The sequence below is a fragment of the Xyrauchen texanus genome, chromosome 22 (assembly GCF_025860055.1).
Source record: "Xyrauchen texanus isolate HMW12.3.18 chromosome 22, RBS_HiC_50CHRs, whole genome shotgun sequence".
Taxonomy (NCBI): Eukaryota; Metazoa; Chordata; class Actinopteri; order Cypriniformes; family Catostomidae; genus Xyrauchen; species Xyrauchen texanus.
In genome coordinates, this window is record NC_068297.1 from 14,740,059 (window position 1) to 14,759,190 (window position 19,132).

The 19,132-nt window shown below is 37.4% G+C and overlaps 1 protein-coding gene across 2 annotated transcripts in view; it reads right to left on the reverse strand.

Moving 5' to 3' along the window:
* Positions 1–1,639: 1,639 nt before the first annotated feature.
* The window catches only part of ptena (phosphatase and tensin homolog A), a 28,820-nt gene continuing 11,327 nt past the window's right edge, over positions 1,640–19,132 (reverse strand). The window contains exons 5-10 of one of the 2 annotated variants that reach the window (XM_052154287.1): positions 17,030–17,268; positions 16,461–16,602; positions 15,641–15,709; positions 7,947–8,113; positions 7,089–7,397; positions 1,640–2,708 (exon numbers count right to left, since the gene is read on the reverse strand). In XM_052154287.1, the coding sequence (XP_052010247.1) occupies positions 2,523–2,708; positions 7,089–7,397; positions 7,947–8,113; positions 15,641–15,709; positions 16,461–16,602; positions 17,030–17,268 (1,112 nt within the window). In that variant the 3' untranslated portion in view covers positions 1,640–2,522. The remainder of the gene's footprint in view (positions 2,709–7,088; positions 7,398–7,946; positions 8,114–15,640; positions 15,710–16,460; positions 16,603–17,029; positions 17,269–19,132) is intronic. The other variant, XM_052154288.1, reaches the window with a different exon arrangement.

Below are 19,132 nucleotides of genomic sequence, written 5' to 3' on the forward strand. Positions count from 1 at the left end.
AGCATTTTGATGTTTGACTGGCCAGATTCACTTCCACTGCAAGTGCCTTACTGTAACAGCGATTTTTAAATAAGGAATAAATAGAAAAAAATTGCTGTGGTAATCAACATAATGCTACAAATACTGCCCATTGAGATTAATCTGTATCAAACCCAGCACATTTAATACAGACAAGTTCTGGCAAAGGAAAATTAGCTACTACTATTTAGTCTCAATAAATGTCAAAGCTATATTTGCTCTGAAAAAAATTGTACAACCTCACTCTTTCTCTCAGGGCTGTTTTGCTATTTTAAAGAAATGCAGAACCTGCCACCCAGGCCAGTTAATCCCCACTTCCTGTTTCACTCTAGGCCTAATCCAAACAACACAGCTGTGCTCTAACAGCAAGTTTTTTTTTTTTTGCCAGATTAGTTTTATACTGTCCAACAGTGTACAGTAGTTGAGGGGTTTCCAGACAGACAGACAGAAAAAAAAAAAAAAAAGAATGTCAGGCTTGATCAAAACATTCTAGCTATACTAATGCAGGAATTTAATAAGTTAATTCAGTCAAAGCTAAGGGAGTTTCCAAATTCAATTCTAATCGCATTGCTGTTTCAAACTTCTCTTCAAATTCCCCAAAATGTACATGCGTATAGCTTAAACAAGGCACAGCGGTTAACAGATTGTCGTGGGGTTGCATCAGCAGGAAGTTTTTCGATGTAAACCTGAGTCATATCTCTTCCTGATGAAACAGAAAACGTGCTTGCTGACAGGGGAGGATAAGCACTCCATTGGTCATTCAGGATTCGTGTCTTTTACTCCCCAACGGGCAACCAATTACAGTACAGCGGAACAGTTCCTCTATCCATCATTGGTGGTTGCAAGTCTACTTTGATGTTTTTATCAACACTACGGGAGATATATTCCAGTGTATAACTGGACAAAGCTGGAGAATGGCAACATATACCAACATGAAAAGAAAAAAGGGAAGAATAAGACAGCAACTACAAAAGGGGACTATATATCTTTGTTCCCTTCTATTTGTTATAAGATGAATATTTGGGTCCATGTCTAAACTCTGTAAGCTCATGACTGAAAACTACAGATTGGCAGCGACAGTATTATGCCTGGACAACAATATAATGTATATATATATATATATATATATATATTTCTTAAATCTGCACACTATTCCATATTAATATTGATTTCCACAATAACTATGAAGCTTTGTTTTTTTAGAATCATAATTAGAAGAGTCCATTTTCACAACTTATTTCAAGTAAGAAGCCCTATATTGCTATTTGAAGCAACATCAGCGCTGTGCCTAAACCCAGCATGGGGCTTTCCATCTTTTATGCCAATCTAAAAATATCTTAACCTAAAATAATCTATAGAGGATCCCATATACCCATAGGATACCATTCAAATGGTATAAAAACCTTTAAAGTGGTAGTCTGGTGAAAGTGGTCTCCATTCTCAACAGAAGGCAACAGGTTTCATGGCACAATCAGTAACAAATGTTACTGGATGTATTGCTGAAATTTTCAAAAGCGTGCAAGGAAAAGAAATCTGAAAAACGCCAAAACAATTACAGCTTGAGATCTTAAAACGGATTTACAGTGTTTGTGAATTGATCTCAGACGACTGCTTAAGAGACTTCGGACACTTATGTTTTAATAAAAACACATCATATAGCATTTATTAAACATGGACACTGACTCCCAATGACATGCACACCAAGTTGTCCTTTAAATGTTGAGTGTTAACATTATTGCAAACACTGGTTCCCTGCGCTTTCGTGTATTATATTTTTTATTATCTTAGGATAAAAAAAAGAAAAGAAAAATAAAGAAAAACATCGACAATTACATGGGATGTCGTGTTTTTCTGCATAATTTATCATTATACACAGTGGGGGGGGGGGGGTTGTGATGCTAGGACAAGGAACGCTGGCACACTGTAGAGCCTTTGCACGACAGCCTGTCCCAGCACACACTGCGCAGGAAAGGGATCAAAGGTCTTAGCGCCTGCAGACAGCACGAGAAGCATTCACAGTAAGGAGGGGGAAGAGCGAGAGAGAGGGGGAGAGAGTAATTGCAGCACTGGCCTGGGTGAAGACAGGGAGGAGAGATGTGTGGTCTGCGATCCCTCGCCTCCCCTCCCCTGATTGCCTAGATTTATTGTCTTTGACACAAAAAAGGGATTTTATATACACAGAATAGCTACAGGACCCTCCCTCCCACCTCAGGCAACAGTGTTTATGAACCACACAAGAAATTCATCACAATCAAAATGAAGTAAAACAATATATTGGTCAGAATACTTTTGTCATCTGTGATCAATGGCATTTGACGTGACACAAACTGTCTTTGAGCTGTTGGAGGGTGGAGGGAGTGGGGGAGGAAGGGTCCTTTTCTCTTCAGTTTATTTTCAAGTTTTCTCCTTTTTTTATTTCACTGGTGTTGGTTGGTTTGTCTTGTTTTTGTACGGCATGTATGTTTGTGTGTGTTTGTATGCATGTGTGCAGATGCCAAAAGTGTTCACACTTTTGTGATCTGTGTGTGGTGTTCCTCATCAAAAGGTTCATTTTCAGGATCTGAATCAGTGGTGTCAGAATAGCGGTAGTGATCAGGTTCATTGTCGCTCACATCCGGAGTGACAGAAGTTGAAGTGCTTGCTTCTGAGTTTGAGGGCTCCTCGACCGTCTTGGTGAAGTACAAATTCACCTGAGATAGAGAAAGACAGACAGTGAAATAACTGTGCTGTACATCAGCAAAATAAAACCTTACAGATACTCAATCCGCCTCTGAGTGCCAATATCTTTTCTCTAATTTAATAATTATAATAATGTAATTAAAAGGAATATTCCAGGTTCCAATACATTCTTAAGCTCAATCAGCATCATTTGTGGTATAATGTTGAATACTACGGATGCACCAATACCAATTTTTCTCTTCCGAGCCGATTTCGAAACCTAAAATCTCAGTATCAGCCACTTCCCATAGTGATCCGATACCAATATTGTTTTTTTCATAATCAGTTTGGAAAATCTACACTTCACTGTGTGACACAAAGTGGGGGTACTCTTTTATATGTAAAAGAAACACAATCCTCTAAACAGATTCAACTTAAATAGTATTATCATTTGTAAACAAATAATACTTATAATAATAAATTATTAATAATTATTATTGACTTAGAATTTCATAATACAAGAGTAATATATAATTTAAAACCCTTGGGCTTTTATTTTGGCATTCGGAGCACTCCAGGATGTCCTGTTAGTATCTGTATTTGGGCTAGTCCACAGTTTAATTGGCTTTTTATTCAAAATCTGGTGAAATGCTCCTCTGGTTCTATTCTAAATGCATATTATAAGTGAACCAAACTATTGAGCATCTACATCTAAGATTTTGTTTGCGTGGAATATTGCACTCCACTCTGAGAGCTCGATCGCATCACCAGCCTGCGGGTGCTGGTGACGTCATTCACTAATGCGTTGCGCATGCATACTATACATTTAAACACAACCTTTTGCGATTCACAGAGCTATTGCATGTCTTCAAGTAGCATGAGTCACACGGACTACTTAAATGGGTGTTTTATGGTTCTTTAATGTAATTTTTGGATCTTGACAGTAACGAACATGATTACACACAGCATCAGATTTGGATCAGCCTCGTTGGACTGATACCTAATCAGTCTAAAAATATCAGTCTCGGATCAGTGTATCTCTATTGATTACCAAACATTTTTTATTTCTTTTTCTAAAAAGCAAAAAGAACTCGAGGTTACAGTGAGGAACTTAGATGGTTTTAGGGTTTACAGTGTTTTATTTTCATGGCAACAATTTTTTAAATCAGATTGAACTTTACACAGAAAAGGTTAGAAAGTGAACGTACCACACTAAAATCACGTTAACATGCATAATAGTTTACGTCTTGTGGAAACACTTGAAATGGAGTATATTCACATACAGATTGGCCACATTTACTTCCGTTGTACAGTTGAAGACAAAATGATTAGCCCCCTATGAAATATTTAGTTATTTTTCAAATAATTCCCAAGTGCTGTTTAATGGAGCAAATAATTTTTTCAACATGCATTTCTAAACATAATAGTTTATTTAGGCAACTTAGAGTTTTTATAATACAAATAGAAACAAAATTATAACTAAGAATAAAAACAATCTACAGGTCAAAATTATTAGTCTTCTGATGTTAATAGTCAATAGTGTATCCCTTTTGCTTGATAACAGCCTTTAGTCATTTGTTGTAGTTCTCAACAAGTTTTAGGCATTTCTCCTGAGTCGCAGCAGCCCATTCCTCCTTAGCAAATCTCTGAAGCTCCTCCAGATTTGTTGGTCTCCTGGCATGGACTCTAGTCATCAGTGTGGCCCACAGATTTTCTATGGGATTAAAGTCTGGGCTTTGTGCAGGCCAGTCTAGGACGTTCACTTTGCTCGTTTGGAGGTAGTTCTTCACCAGAAGTGAGGTATGCTTTGGGTCGGTATCATGCTGGAAGACGAAATGTCGACCAAAACCAAGTTTTGTTGCAGATTGCCAGAGGTTGTCTTTCAAAATCTTCTCGTAGTCTTCCTTTTTCATGATTCCTTCGACCCTGATGAGATTCCCAGTTCCAGACACACTGAAACATCCCCACAGCATTATTCTCCCACTGATATGTTTCACTGTGGGAACGATGTTCTTTGGGTTGAGCGCCTCGCCCTTCTTTCTCCAAACATAGGCAACATCTCTATGGCCAAAGAGCTCTAGTTTTGTCTCATCTGACCAAAGGACATGTTTCCAGTATGCATAATTTTTCTCTAGGTTGTCCTTGGCAAACTTCAGTCTAGCTTTGAGGCATCTCTTCTTCAGAAGTTGAGTTCAGAGTTCTTCTTGGTCTGCAACCTTGCAGTTCATTCCTGTGCAGGGTTCTTGTGACTCTTCGTTGAGACCTCAATCCCAGACTTGGCTAAATCATTCACTAGTGTCTTGGCAGTTGTTCTTGGGTCTTTAGAAACCTCTCTCACCAGTTTTCTTTCCAAGGTTTTTGAAATATTTTGCTTACTGCTTCTGCCAGTCTTGTTCTCCACTACTTGGGTCTTTTCAAACTTCTTGATAATACTTCATGGCAGTTCTTGGCACCTGAAAACGCTTTGATAAACGTATATATCCTTCTCCTGCTTTGTGAGCATGAACAATTCTCTAGATGTTTTGCAAGATACTAATCCTCAGTTTGAAGTGCAACTTAAAGGCTTGGGGGATTAAATAGTTCAATTAGGTGAGTTAGGTTAATTAGGCAAGTCATTGGATAACAGTGGTTGTTCCATAGCCAATCAAACAGATAATTTCTTAAGGGGGCCAATAATATTGACCTAAGCAAATTTTGTTTTTCCAGGCAAATTGAAATAAATAAGGCTTTCTCCAGAGGAATAATATAATAAGAAATACTGTGTTAAAATCCCCTTGCTCTGTTAAAAATCACTAGGGAAATATCTGAAAAATAGTTTAAATTACATAGGGGCTAATAATTTTGTCTTCAACTGTAAGTGCCACAATGTGACCCAGATCTTTGCTTTTTTATTTTTTTTTTTTTAAGAAAAGGAGGGAATTAAGAAAAGTCTAAATACATTTTTTGGTAATAAACACTGAGTGATTATGCTTAAGCTTGTATTGACCCCGGAATATTCCTTTAAGGAATATCATGAGCAAGAGTGCTGTTATACTGAATATCAGCACCGCTGTGATTCAGCTGTAGGTATCACAGACATGGTCAGTACAACAGCACAATTGCATGATATTGCTTTTACACAACAGTTCTACAATTTAGCAGTTAAAATAGAGTAACTTATGTTTCAGAAACAATATGGGTAGCCATTTCATTTCATTTCTGTTCTGAAAAGTAATAAAAAAATGTTTTTAAAAACACGTCAAAACATGGTCAAGCTTTGATGCCACCAAGCAGAGCGACGCAAACAGTGAAACACTCTGTTATGGGAAATATCGCTCTTTGAGAGCTGCTCAACCAATCAAATTAATGGATTAACAGAACTAACGGTTGCATAAATAAAATCTATGATATCATTGAGATTTGTTTTGCTTTAAAAAAGTACGCTTTAGACTGGATTGATGCTCTGTCTCAAAGAGTCCAGCAGAGACAATGAGCAAACACATGACTCCATCAATCAAGGGCTCAGATGAGTGTACCGTTTGAATCAGGTGTATTTTAAAATAAACACTCCTGGCTTCCGGTTAGGGCTGCACAAATTATAGAAAAAAATCAAGATTACAATAACGGCTGCCGCGATTAACTAATTGTGAAGCTGACGAATACATCATTCCATTTAAGTGTACTCCTGTTGCATCAAAGCTTTCAATTCACAGTGGGATTTTGCAGCAGTTGAGTATTCCAACTAATCACAGACACGGTCTGTTAAGGTGTCAATAGAAAGCAGAGATAGCAGAAGTAAAAAGTAGCAAATTGTTTTAGAAAACTGCCCAATGGCCATGGCGAATCAGAGAAGCTTTTATTATTCTATAGTCCTATCAGTAATGACAACCAATCCTAATGTGCAAATCATAAACGGTCTGATGCCCAGATGCTTGCTTTAGATTTTACCTTGGTTTGTGGTGGCACATGAAAATGAATCTCGAAAAGCTTTAAAAATTGTACTGTTAATACACAGCAAATGAGAAACATGACAAAATCAGCATTCGCGAGGCAGAGTTGGTACTTGGGAGTGTTCTAATATTGTTGCTATGCTCGATTTCTGGTCACAATTTATTAAATAAAACTGAATAATAGTTAAGTTTTATCATGCAACTAACTAGCTCGATGTGATGTTGATGTAAAAATAGTAAGTAATTCAGCTCAACAGTTCTCAGCTTCTTTTTTTATGTGTAGCTTAAAAAAGAATATGGAATGAAGTTGAAAATAAGTATTTAATGTAACTTCTGCTGGCTGAAACGAACAAATCGGAATTACAATATCAATGGAAAATTATCAACAAATAGGATTTTTCCCATAATAGTGCAGCCCTACTTCCAGCAGAATAGCAGCTAAGATCTACAGCTCAGCATCGATACAACAGTGTCCCACCTCACCTTGAAGTTGGGTGAGAAATAACGGTTAGCTTTGTCCTTATTGGCCTTGTCCAGGTCGTTCTTCGTTAAGGTCAGAATCAAGTAGTCTTTATCTCCGTCTGCTGTTCCCGCTCGCTCTCCTCCCCTTTCAGCTGCTTTGTCTCTTTCAAGTCCACCTCCGACTCCTCGCTCCTTCTCCACCAGAGAGCTTTGGCTTTCGGAGGAGAGGCTGTCCACATCGTTGACCACAGACCCATTCTCCACTTTCTCCCCGGCTTCCTCGGGACCCGGGATGAAGAATGTGTTTATCCAGAAATGGAACATTTTATCCTGCAAACCCACACAAGCACACAGCAAAGGTTTACATTTGGGCATTTGATGGCCATAAATAGCTAAATGTTTACAAACACAAATACACATTCCAACGAAGGCACTTATAAACACATTTATATAAAGCATAGAAACAAATAGCCACAGGACAGACAGGCTCTGTGGGGGTGGGGGGGGGGGGGAGAAAACATATCCAGGGCACAAGAAAAACAAAGTTGCTGAAGCAAAGACACTAAAAATGTAATACGATAGGAAAAGTACAAACTGCTCTAAATTGGCTGATATTTGGCTGTTTTGTTAATCAGCATGGTCTGAAATCAGAAGTGGTCATTCAGTATAGTGTCAGTTCCAAAATCTAACGACAGTTAATTGGATATTGCGCATTATGTATTTTTTGTTTGAAAGTTAGTAAATATTGTGCAAAAACTAATTTAGCAATTTCTTATTTGCCATCATTATGTAAATATTAGCATCATATCGGCCACCCTACTTTCTAGACATCAGCATTGGCCATAAAAAAATAAATAAAATGAAAACAAGGTCAATTACCTTCTTCATCATCTTGCTCTGTTTGTGGAAAAATTCCACTTTTATGTCACCACATACAGGAAGAGGCTGAGGGAACTCAAAGATCATGTGCTTTTCTTCCCTCCGCGTGTGGGCCGGGTTTGACGTATGGATCTTCACCTTCAACTGATACACAACAAACTGAGGGTCTGTGTGAGAGAAAAGAGAGACAGGACATGGAGGGAGTGAGAAATATGTGACAAAAGAGAGAAAATGGTGGGAGGAAGAGAGATGAATAAATAACAAAAAATTTGAAAATCTAACACATAAAGAAAGGATATCTTGAGGAAAATGGAAGGTAAAACAGTGTTAATTATCAAGGATCCCACACAAAGAGAAATAGTCCTAGCTCTGAAATCATCAGGCAAGATATTGTCAGTGATTAGAATAGGGCTGATGCAGAGGGAGAGAAGATACGACAAAGAAAGGAGAAGAATTAAAAACCCAAAACATCCCCATATAACCAGCCGCCCAACCCCTGCATGCACCCATCACAGTCAGCCAGCAAAGACCTGGGCTCTACTTCTGCTTTTTAAAACCTATTTTAACACAGGCTCCTCTTTTATTAATATAGACTAGGTCTGGGCAGTATTATGGTATACACTTTGCACTGGCATGTGTAAACAGAGATTTTGCTATACCATGGCGGAATTGCGTCTAGCAATGGGCAGGACTGATTACAGCAAGATTACGTGAGAGACAAAGAAACAGAGTAATGTGAAAATACAGAGCTTGTTATAACTCAGTTATTACATAACATAAAAATGTTTTGCTCTGATGCCAGACTGAATCATTTAATAATAATTTTATCTTTCGGTTTGTGTCCAAGTTCCAAAAAAAAGAATATAAATCAAAACATAAGCAGAGATTCAATACCTTTAATTTGAAAATAGGCAAAATGGTTATTTAATATAACAAACAGTTTAGTAATCATTTTCAGCAAAGATAACTGATATATATATTAACATGACATAAATCGACTCATACTGTTATTTTGATTTTCATACCTTTCAATAGGTATTCATTATGAATTTGGTTAATTTCTCTTGATAAAACAGCTATGTTTAGTGCTATAAAAAAATAAATAAATTACAATTTGATTTATTGTTTTTTTTTCTCCACCATGCCATCTTCTATGGCCGTTTTCATGTTGAAATAAGAATGAAATACTGTATAATAGGCAAGAACAACTAAAAACTTACATAAGATGTTTAAAATCCAATTTTGAACTTGATTTTACATAATCATCAATGCTCCTGCTTGAATTTTTTGCCACAGGTACCACACAGCACCACCAGTGTCGAGAGTTTTAACGAGGTGTTTAAACCCACTGCGGTCCACTGTAGCTATGGGAGCCATATCCTTTGTGATGTAGTAACAAATGGCATCAGTTATTTCTTTCCATCTTGTATCCTTTTCATATTTTGTAGAATTTGTCTTGTGTTATCGACACCTGCTTTGTGGAGGCACTAGTTACTGGGCATTGTCAGTCTCTCTCTTTTTTTGAGCCATGCACTGTTCATATTCGGTAACGTGATTGTGCTCCAAGTGTTGAAACAGATTGGTGGTATTACGTTTGGTCATGAAACGTTTTTTTCTGTAGTGTTTACATTTGACTGATGCCAAAATGTGTCCAAAAGATGGACACTTGTGTTTTTCTTTGGTACAACCTGCTCCTTTTGCTCAGTTGACTCGGTGTTTGAGTTCGCCTCCATGTTGCTTCCATGCCGCTGACTGGACGGGGCGGAGTCACGTGCCCACAAGCAGTAGTATGTTTTTAAGGGGAAATTAGTAAGCGGGTTAAAAAAAAAAACTAAATAACCGACATTGGAAAATTATTTCAGTTTCGATTATTTCATTCGTCCAGCCTAATATATATACGTATACATATGCATATATATATATATATATATATATATATATATATATATATATCATATTTCATCGATAAATTAAATTTGACACAATTTATGAGAACAAAAACCGGGCCAAATGACCTGTGAAACATGCAATTAGAATACAGGGGATAATATAATTTGGTGCATTGCAAAATATACATTTTACACATTTCATTTAATTAGTTTTTCATAATTTTGGTAGACAGTATGAATGTACAGAGTTTTCTATTTCAGAAGGAAATTGGTACTTGAATTCAACAAAGTAGCATTCAACTGATCACAAAGTATAGACAGGACATTACTGATGTAAAAAAGCAGCACCAACATTATAAAAAAAAAACAATTTTTGATAAAATCTAAACAAACCCCGTTTCCAGCAGCCATCACTCAAACACCTTGAGTAATCATGCTAAATTGCTAATTTGGTACTAGAAAATCACTTGCCACTATATCAAACACAGTTGAAAGCTACATGTATGTGGTTCATTAAATGAAGCTTGTGTTTGCTTTTGAGTTGTCACAGTATGCAATCGACTGGCATGTTTTTAAGTCAATATTAGGTCAAAAATAAATAAAATAAATGGCTTTCTCAAGAAACTCGTCAGTCAATCATTGTTTAGAGAAATGAAGGCTATACAATCCTTGAAATTGCCAAAAAAACTTTTCATATAAAAAGGTGTACACTACAGTCTTCAAAAGCAAAGGACAACTGGCTCTAACAAGGACAGAAAGAGATGTGGAAGGCCAGGTGTACAACTAAACAAGAGGATAAGTACATCAGAGTCTCTAGTTTGAGAAATAGATGCCTCACATGTCCTCAGCTGACAGCTTCATTGAATTCTACTCGCTCAACACCAGTTTCATCTAAATCAGTAAAGAGAAGACTCAGGGGTGCAGGCATTATGGGAAGAATTGCAAGAAAAACACTTTCAGAAAAACAAAAAGAAAAGGTTAGAATGGGGGGGGCTGGATAGCTCAGCAAGTATTGATGCTGACTTCCACCCCTGGTGTCGTGAATTAAAATCCAGGGTGTGCTGAATGACTCCAGTCAGCTCTCCCAAGCAACGAAATTGCCGCGGTTGCTAGGGAGGGTTGAGTCACACAGTGTAACCTCTTTTTGGTAGCGATTAGTGGTTCTCGCTCTCAATGGGTCGCGTGGTAAGTTGTGCATGGAACGCAGAGTGTAGCATGAGCCTCCACATGCTGTGAGTAGAAAAGGTTAGATTGGGCAATGAAACAGATATTGGACAACAGATAATTGGAAAAGAGCATTATGAATCTTAACCCCATTGAGCTTTTGTGGGATCAGCTAGACTGTAAGGTACGTGAGAAGTGCCCGACAAGACAGCCACATCTATGGCAAGTGCTACAGGAAGTGTGGGGTGACAAGTCATCTGAGTATCTGGACAAACTGACAGCTAGAATGCCAAGGATCAGCAAAGCCGTCATTGCTGCATATGGAGGATTTTTTGATGAGAAGTCTTTGTTGTTTAAGGAGTTCTGAAATTTTTCTTCAAATTGTAATAGTACTTTTTCATGTAATTAATGTCCTGACTATACAATGTGATCAGCTGAATGCCACTTTGGTGAATACAAGTACCAATTTCTTTCCATAAGAGCAAAATCTGTACATTATTCCAAACTTTTGGCCGCCAGTGTTTATCATCATCATTATCATCATCATCATCATCATCATCATCTGTTAGGTGCGACAATTCTCTTCCACAACTTTCTTTCCTCTGCCAATCTGGTGACCTCTTGCATTAGATGTTCTTTTTCCAATTCCAGGCCCAAGTGTTTAAGATCTTTGTACACTTCTTCTCGATATGAAAAGCACTGTCTACCACGTGGGTTCGATGTTACTTCCGACTTGTAGAGGGCATAAATGTTCGCCGGTTCGCACTCATTCATTCATAGACAGTGTCCGATAAACTGCAGCGGTCTCGATCTAATAGTTGAGCTAATTGGAATTTTGCCAGTTTTCTTGTAAAGTTCTTGATTCATCATATGAGCTTCAGCTTGATTGATGCCCAGCATGATCCGATAACACTTTCTGGCGAAGATGCAGAGCACCCAAGACTCGCATCCATAAAGCAGCAAAGATATGCAAGCTGCATTGAAAAGTCGCATCTTAAACTGAACTTGGACGGTCTTTACTACATTTATCTCAAGCCCCATCGCAGCTGCATTTGTGCAATGTTGTCCACGAATGGAAGACAGTTCAGCTTCCGTTCAGGCTGAGACTATGCATACTTTTGGATTGCCCTTGATACGTGTGATTATTATGCACTCCGATTTGACCGTGATTGAGGTGGTTAACTGAGCAATCTTGCTGTTGTACAGAATGGCTACTCCATGGCAGATGGATGATGAGTCTGAATGTGCCAGAGTTCAGTTGCTGCATTGTTTGCGTTGACTATAGCCCAACATATCGGATGTTTTATGCCTGTGCTCATGGAGTGATACGATGTTGATGTCTTATTTCTCGCAGTCTGCTATATTGCGATCGATTTTGTGCGTGATGGGTTCACCTGTTACAGTGCTGATGGTATCATTCAGCGTTCTCACGTTGTAGGTGGCCACGGAGAAGTGCTTGTTTTTTGGTTTTTCAATCTTCACGTATTTTTCAGTGGCTGGCAGATTGGTTGAACTGCCATCATGGACCTTGATAACTTGGGCGATGGCCAAGCCTGTATGTTTAGAATTTAGTTGTGTTTTCATATTGTTTATACTATGTAGATTTTCCTTATTCCAGGTAAGACCATGATGGGATATGAGCCCTCAGGCACAGACTATCAGTGGGTTTGTCTTTCCAAGGTCTCCTTGTACTTGCCTATCCCTACCCCCCTTTCTAGGGTTAAAACCTGTACTTGCCTTAATGAAGTTTAGGTATTACCGCTGCACTCACGATAGTTTCTCTAGCTATTGGTCCCCATAACATATTGATCAGAGATCTACTGGTAGACTATCCAACAAGACCCTACCGGATCAGTTTAATGTCATAATCAGGACGAGTGGGTATATATATATATATATATATATATATATATATATATATATATATATATATATATATATATAAATTTCGTTTTTTAATTATTATATACTTGGATATTTTTAAACAGCACCAGTGTGAAAATTATGATACCGTGGCTAGTCTATTGTGTGTATATTTAGGTAAATATGAGCAAAGAAGGCTGTGAGAAAAAAAACTGCATCGTTTAAATATGTATTTAATAATGAGATATTTCCCAACTTTCAATTGTTTTAATTCAATTAAAGATTTAATTTTTGTGAATATTTTGAATGAAAAATCAAAAGGATAAAGCCAGATTTTTTTTTTTCACAGCCATATTTACCAAGGGTGCCAATATTTGTGGCCAATACTGTGTGTATATGTATATATATGTACATGCGGTAAACATGATTAGGGTTAAGCTTACACAATAAAGCAAGACACCTTGATTTCAAATTTGAACATTTTTATATATATATATATATATATATATATATATATATATATATATATATATATATATATATTACAACACATTTAAAATGTGTTGTTCAACTTTTGAAAGATGGCTTTACAACAGTTGTGAACATCTCTCTGGCAAAGCAGCTTCATCCGTGCATTTTCTACCCGTCGGGCATTTCGTTATCCAGGAAAATATATATAAAACTGCTTTGTGGAAATAAAGTGAACTGAACTCAAATCACCTCTTGAACTGAGATGTCTAAGGTCATTTGTAGCACTCTAAAAATAAAAATCGGAAGGCAGAAACAAAGTGCGAGATCCTTAGATGAGCGTGTTTCACGAGACTGAACGCCTTTGTATCAGGCTTTTCTGTAATCTGTACTTAATAATATAATATAGCGTATCTTCAAACACGTGTCTGTGTCTACGGGCAAATTATTTGTAATATTAATTTGATAATAATAATAGTCTAATAATTTAATTGATTAATGGGAAAACGAGCCAAATATCATCATGACATGGTCAAAGGCATCAGCTATTGACTATCACTCTGACCATCATTGATCCAGAGATTATAGTGACATCGTCTGTTTGCTCAACCTGAATGTGCATTTCTCTCTATAAATTAACAAAATGTACAGACAGTCTCTTGCTGTTTTTTCCAACACATTCTGAATCATTACCGCTTTTTTCCCGGTGTCGCTGCAGCTCGCTTTGTGCGTGTGCTTGTAAGAATTATATTTTTAAGGCTCATTATTATCATTTAGTATTTCTCTGTAATGTAGAACAGTTTTAGCAATATTACTGATAACATTCGGTCTCAGCCCTGGAACTCAAACCATTTTCTGATACTAGTGTTTTTCCTTGATGCCTAAATACAACCAATCACCAGCACTTTTAGATTTGGGAACATCTAATATGCTACATGCTTATCATTGACAAGATTAACCCCTTACGTATCGAAATTTGGTACAGAACGACAAGACATTTTTCGATACTCGATTGTTTAGGGGCAATTCGGTCGGTGCCTAAAATTTATTGAACTCGATAACCAGCCCTAGTGGTATTTATAACAAGACCACATTAAGCACACATTAAGCATGGATCTTCATCACTACGTTAGATGTAACAGGATTTCTATAAAACAAATGATTGCATTTTTGTAATTACAAACACATATAAAAACAATAAATAAAAATATACTGTAAACATTTAAAAGTTGTAACAAAAAAGTATTATATTCCCTCACTCCTCTAATGAAGCATATGAAAATTTTAATAGAGCTGAAGTTGTGATATGATAATATGTATAATTAATCTATTTCTGCCTAAAGTACAGTTAGTGTTACTATAGTAAATTCAAGGGTGGTCATGCAATCTGTGCCAAATTCAAATGGTTTCCATGTCTCGGATCAGAGGTGCACGTTTAAGAGCTCGAGACTGGTCTGCGAGTAAAAACGCACCTGCTTTACACTCACGCTGCAACGTTCATTGAGCCGTATTCAGCTATAGAGCGATACAGGTGCATTAGTGGAGGTCTATTTGACGTGGTTAAACCAGATACTTCAGATGTGTTGCTAGACTTCAGAATCAGATGAACCGTGGTACAAATGCACACAAACCAGTATAATGGAGTCTAGATAAACATATGAATGCTAACAGGAACTTGACGATAGATTTGATTAACAAGACAGATGAACCGATTTGCTGTCAGTGCCCCATGGCATCCTTTGAACGCCCACTGGGAGGTGCCATCGCCTCCGTTGAGAACTCCTGGCTTAACGCATTTAACGAGAGTGGAGTTGCACCTCTTTGTTATAAGAATTAAATGTTTCTTTTTTGTTGTTGTTTAAACAACTGTCAGTAAAGAATAGAAAGGATATTACAAGAGACATTATCAATGACATATGGATTTGCGTGGCTCTCATCTTTGCACGCATATTAAACGGAACAAGTCAAACCAAACTTTTACTCTTAGCGCAAGGATCTTTTTGCTTAAATTCACATATTACAAGGCCAATATTGGGATTTTAGGAATCTAGTGTATATAGAGATTGTTCAAATGCTGATGGCAACTACCCAGAAAATCTATATTTTTACCAACCCTAATCCATATAATTTTATATATGTCAATTATTACATTTGTTTTATAAGTTAAACAAAACAAACAAAAAAATAATATTCTTTTCAGAACAATCACTGTACTAAACTGAACTGTCCTGAATGCACTACAGGACAGGGTCTGTTTGACATTTTGAAAACATTTCCCTTAACAGTAATAGTAAAGTAATGGCGTTTTACCCCAGTGCCAGCTGCCTTTCTTGAAGCCCTGGGGATTCACCTCACTCCTGTTTTTAACAGTACTGTCCCCTTAGAAAAAGAGAAGGAAGTTAAAAACCACCACCATTAACCTAGCCAAGAGCTCGGCTGCATCATACTGGCCCTGGCCCGACAGCCACACTCAACACACACACACACACACACACACACACACACACACACACTTGCCCGGAACTACCAAGTCTACCTCTGAATCATGGGAGTTCTGAGACTGAATCTGTACTTTTAGTTCCAATTTTTTAAACATGAAGAACTTCCCGTAATTGGCAATGATGTTGGGTGAAATTTGGGTTGGTGTTCAGTCTGGCTGTGGTGCATAGGTCCACTACTGTGAGCAGATCACAGACTAGGACACGCTACATACAAATGGGGAAGGGGAGAACAAAGAACATGATCTGTGATGTTGTAACACTGAGAGACTGTGCGGTGGGGTACATGAGTTGATATGTCAGAGTAGAGCCCTCAGGGGAATTTATAAAGGACAGAAAACAGGAACAGAGAAAGACAGCACACTGATGAATGTTAGAGTGTTAGGGACAAATCCAAGACTTAAGACAGTGTAAAATGGCAAACACAAACGGCAGCTCTTTCGAGCATGTCCACAGCCCCATATGACAGCATAACCAGGTCTATTTCATCAAAATAATGTGGATTTTATGTATATCTTAGAAACTCAGGTCAATTAAACAGCAAAAATATACCAAAGCATTCCTAAATGCCGATTTCCAAAAAGTTTCAGTTTCAGCAAGTTTCTGTTGCCAAACAGGAAAGTAAGACTTACTACAATTTCCCCCACTGAACATAGGCAGAGTCTGGAAAACCATCTTGTGGAAGAGGAGAGCGACTGGTTTATATTCCAGCTTGTTCTTCAGCAAGAAGTTGTAGTAATACACATACCTACGCTGGCTGGGAATAGTTACCCCCTAAGAAAGTGAAAGAGGACAGCAAATTATGTTAATTACTGTTTAGTTATCCATCAAATGGAAAGTACACACAAAAATAATAATTCTGTAATTATTTTTACTCTATGTTGTTTCAAACATATATGACTTTGTTATGTGGTCCACATAAGGAGATATTAGTCAAAATCTGCTTTCATTGTATGGAAAAAAAGATGCAATGAAAGTGAAGTGACAGACTAAAATGCAACCTAACATATATTTTTGTGTTCCATGGAAGATAGAAAGCTATACAGGTTAAGTAAATGACTGAATTTTTTCCATTTTTGATTAAACTATTCCTTTAAAATATGGAAACCCAAACTATTTACTATTTTAACTTGTCTTCCATACTAAAATACTTCATTTTTACAACACCACAGAAAAACACAGAAAACAAAAAGGTTTGTACCTTTTTATCCCTGGTCCTAACTTCCCCATAAAAGTCCAGTGCCTCTTGTGCATCTAAGAACTTCTTGCGATGCAAAAGGTAGGCACAAATCATGACACCAGTGCGACCTTTGCCAGCTTTACAGTGGATGGCGGCTACATGGTTCTCGTCCTCAGACAACCACTGGTCAAGATCCTCACAGAAGGGCTTTATTAACTCAAGCTGAGGCGGGTTGTGGTCCTCAAACGGATACTGTGCCACTAGATAACAGAAAAAGATTCAATACTTAAGACTTTCAGGATTTATGACCTTTAGAATCTTCTGGATTGGAACGGAGTAATCCAGTAGGCCAGGTAATGGAGCCATTACATGAAATGTGTCAGTGAATAAAACGTTTGAATGAACCTGGGCAGAATGGGTGCTTTTTGCTATTTCATTATACAATTTTATTTAACAGAAAAGCTTCTGCAACTGAATAAAAAGCAAGCTCTTTTTTTTTTTTTTTAAAGATAAATTATGATGAAAAATAACTACACCAGTTATAAGAGGACAACACTGAAACTACTTTAAAGGGGTTATGACATGAGGAATCAAATTCTCCTCTTTTGACATATAAGAGGTCATTGTTCTATAAAAACGTACTGTAGGTTTCAGAACTGAAAACTTCCTCCTTAATAGAAAAAGAGCATTTATTTAAACCAGGCTCTAGAAATGGCCCGTTTGGAATATGAGGAACTTGTGACGTCACAAGGACCAAATACATCTCCATAATGACTGCCTCCAGCAAGACATAAATGCTTATTTTTAGTCACCGCCCATTTGTGTTCACAGTCAGTCACATAGGTGAAGAGGAGAGAGATGTGCCTGACATGGAGATTCATCTACCAGGGTTGCTGCAGAGTTTTTGGGGTTTTTTATTATTAAGATTTAAGAACCTTGGGATTTGATTCAAAGCATGGAATTTAGATTTTTAAAGGCACTTTAACTTTGAAATACACCGGGGACTCTTATTATGAAATGTTTGCACTTTGCTGTTTCCAGCGGCTCATTCAAACACATAAGGGATGTAAAATGTGCACTCCTACAATTATATACAACGTATTACAATATAAACAATGTCATATTTCATCAACACCTTATCACCATCAACAGTTGATCTTTAGTGATCGCTTGTCATAAATTTCCGATATTGGTTAATGATTGCGAAATGCTCTGTAACATCTGAAAATACTCATAAACCCTGCATGCTTGGAGAAAATACAACAGTTTTCACTTTGAAGGAGGCAGCGCATGCATTTATTTAATTAAATCGTATTCTTTTTAAGTTTGTTAATCACATCAGGTCATATCGCTGACTTTCCACCACCAAATTCAAGTCCTCTTCAAATAAACATGAAGACTTTTGTTGTATCATTTAAAATATTTAAGACTTTTTATGACCTTAAATTTTGGAAAACTGAATTTTAGACATCAAGACTTTAAGGATCCGTGGGAACCCTGTCAAGCAAAGTGGTTACACATCTGGATTTAAATGTTTTTCTACAAATGTTAACTCTATATAGGAGACCTCTATTGTGTTTCATTCAGCTGCACATTTTCCTGTTGTTTTGAAGGCATCCTGGACCATTTTTGGACCCATCTGTGCTGGTCTTTTGTAAACTTGGACTAGATGGACATCTTTTAAGCGTTTCAATGTGTTTCCGGTGATCCGCACCATGTTTTAAGAGCGGTACACGCGCAAGTTTTAAAAACGCATCTCATTCAGCTGCCGCCGCTGTCTGGAAGGACTACCTGCCGTTCTGTGCGTATACAATCACAGAAGATGTGATGTTGCTTAGGTGAAGACCAGCGTCTCTGTTTTGGCCTGTGGAAGCCGGCTAAAGCACCCAAGATCACCATGGACTTTATTACATTTGCTTATTCAGAACATTTCAGCATTGATTGCATGTTTTTAGCTCATATCAAAGTGAACTGCTTGAGAACCAGTAACAATGATTCAAGCTTTGCACAGGAACTGAAAGATGCTGCAGTTAAACACAACCAGACCCATGAGTAAACAGTTTAATTCACGAATATTTAAAATGTCATGAATGTTTGATAGTTGCTGTGCTTTAGGTAACATTT